The sequence below is a fragment of the Acanthamoeba castellanii genome (assembly GCF_000313135.1).
Source record: "Acanthamoeba castellanii str. Neff unplaced genomic scaffold scf7180000084637, whole genome shotgun sequence".
NCBI lineage: Eukaryota > Discosea > Longamoebia > Acanthamoebidae > Acanthamoeba > Acanthamoeba castellanii.
In genome coordinates this window covers 691-1,964 of record NW_004457381.1, presented here as the reverse complement: position 1 = coordinate 1,964, position 1,274 = coordinate 691, and the positions used below count along the sequence as shown (strand labels likewise).

At 52.0% G+C, this 1,274-nt stretch overlaps 2 protein-coding genes across 2 annotated transcripts in view; one reads left to right on the top strand and one right to left on the bottom strand.

The window, feature by feature from the left end:
• ACA1_086530 (uncharacterized protein) overlaps positions 1 to 951 on the bottom strand; it is a gene marked incomplete at both ends in the record, with an annotated part of 3,161 nt that extends 2,210 nt beyond the window's left edge. Inside the window, 4 exons of the mRNA XM_004337302.1 lie at positions 95 to 204; positions 299 to 426; positions 549 to 661; positions 791 to 951. Coding sequence (XP_004337350.1) covers positions 95 to 204; positions 299 to 426; positions 549 to 661; positions 791 to 951 — 512 coding nt within the window. The remainder of the gene's footprint in view (positions 1 to 94; positions 205 to 298; positions 427 to 548; positions 662 to 790) is intronic.
• Positions 952 to 1,130: 179 nt separating this feature from the next.
• Positions 1,131 to 1,274, top strand: part of ACA1_086520 (COMM domain containing protein 1, putative) — a gene marked incomplete at both ends in the record, with an annotated part of 799 nt that continues 655 nt past the window's right edge. The window contains one exon of the mRNA XM_004337301.1: positions 1,131 to 1,263. Within this exon, the coding sequence (XP_004337349.1) occupies positions 1,131 to 1,263 (133 nt within the window). The remainder of the gene's footprint in view (positions 1,264 to 1,274) is intronic.

Sequence of the window (1,274 nt, the reverse complement as noted above, 5' to 3'; positions counted from 1 at the left end):
GTGTGTCCCAACGACCCGCTCGACTTCAGATATCTGTGCATGCGCGCGTGCGCGCGTGTGAGATCATGATGAAGGCCAGCGAAGGAAGACGTACCGCTCGAGGGTCATGAAGTGGTGATGGTCCCGGCCCTCTCGAAACGAAGCGTGAATGTCGAACTCGGTGAAGCGCGCCTGCACCTCCTCCAGCGTGTACTTGGGCAACAGCTGTTGAGGGAATATGTGCATTATAAAGTCATACACTATATTATACGAATATACACTATAGGTCAATCAGAAATCATAGAAGAGAGGCGCATACGTGGGCGTGGGGCTCCACGTGGGGCCAGGCCTCGGGGAATGCATCGCGGACGAGCTCAAGCACTCCGTCCCATGTGGCCTGCCTCGCTTGCACCTCGGGGAACAGGCACAGCCTGAACCGATAGCCCTCTTTTTGAACACGACACATTCCATGTTGATCAGCTCACACGCGCATTCGCTGATGAATTTAGTAATCATTTCTTGAAATATATATCTAAATTTATATCTAAATATATCGAAGGGCCAAGTACTGTCGAGGGTGCGGCGGAGCCAGGGCGTGTCCTTGCCGATGGCCAGCAGCATGTCCCGCGGGCTCTTTCCACACAACTGCTCGAGGCCATCCGGCCCCACCACCCACGACAACCTGGAATGTACATTGTATGGAATAGAATGTTGTAAACAAACAATACAACATTGTCCAACATACATGTCGATATTAAGTTAGAAACACATCACTCGCTTGCACAATTGTAGGGGAAGGCAGTAGGAGTACCGTTTGGTGGGTCCGTCGCTGAGAAGGCGGAAGTCGTCTTCGGTCCGGCCCTTCGTGACGCGCCCGCAGATGCCACGCACGCGTCGTCGCCCGAGCCCCTCCTGCCGCTCGAACAGCTCCGCCAACTCGTCGATGTCCTCCACCCACTCCACCACTTCCATGTCCGCAGCTCAACTATCTTATTTGTAATTTCAATTGAAATTAAAATTGCTTTTTTTTTCAGTTATCAAAAGTGTTTCACAATGAGTTTCCCAATTTTTTTCCAATTGGGAAAAGTGGGTGACGATTTCACGAGAGCGATTTGGGTTTTTTATTTTCAATCACAACACATCGAGGAGCGATGGAGGACCCGGCGCGATTTGCGGCAGTGTTGAATGGGGTGGTGAAGCGCACATTCGAGAACGATCAGCAAATCACACCTGCCTTCATCAAGGAGCAGGTCTTCCCCCAACACGAGGACGTCTCCGTCGACGGTGCCGCCCCG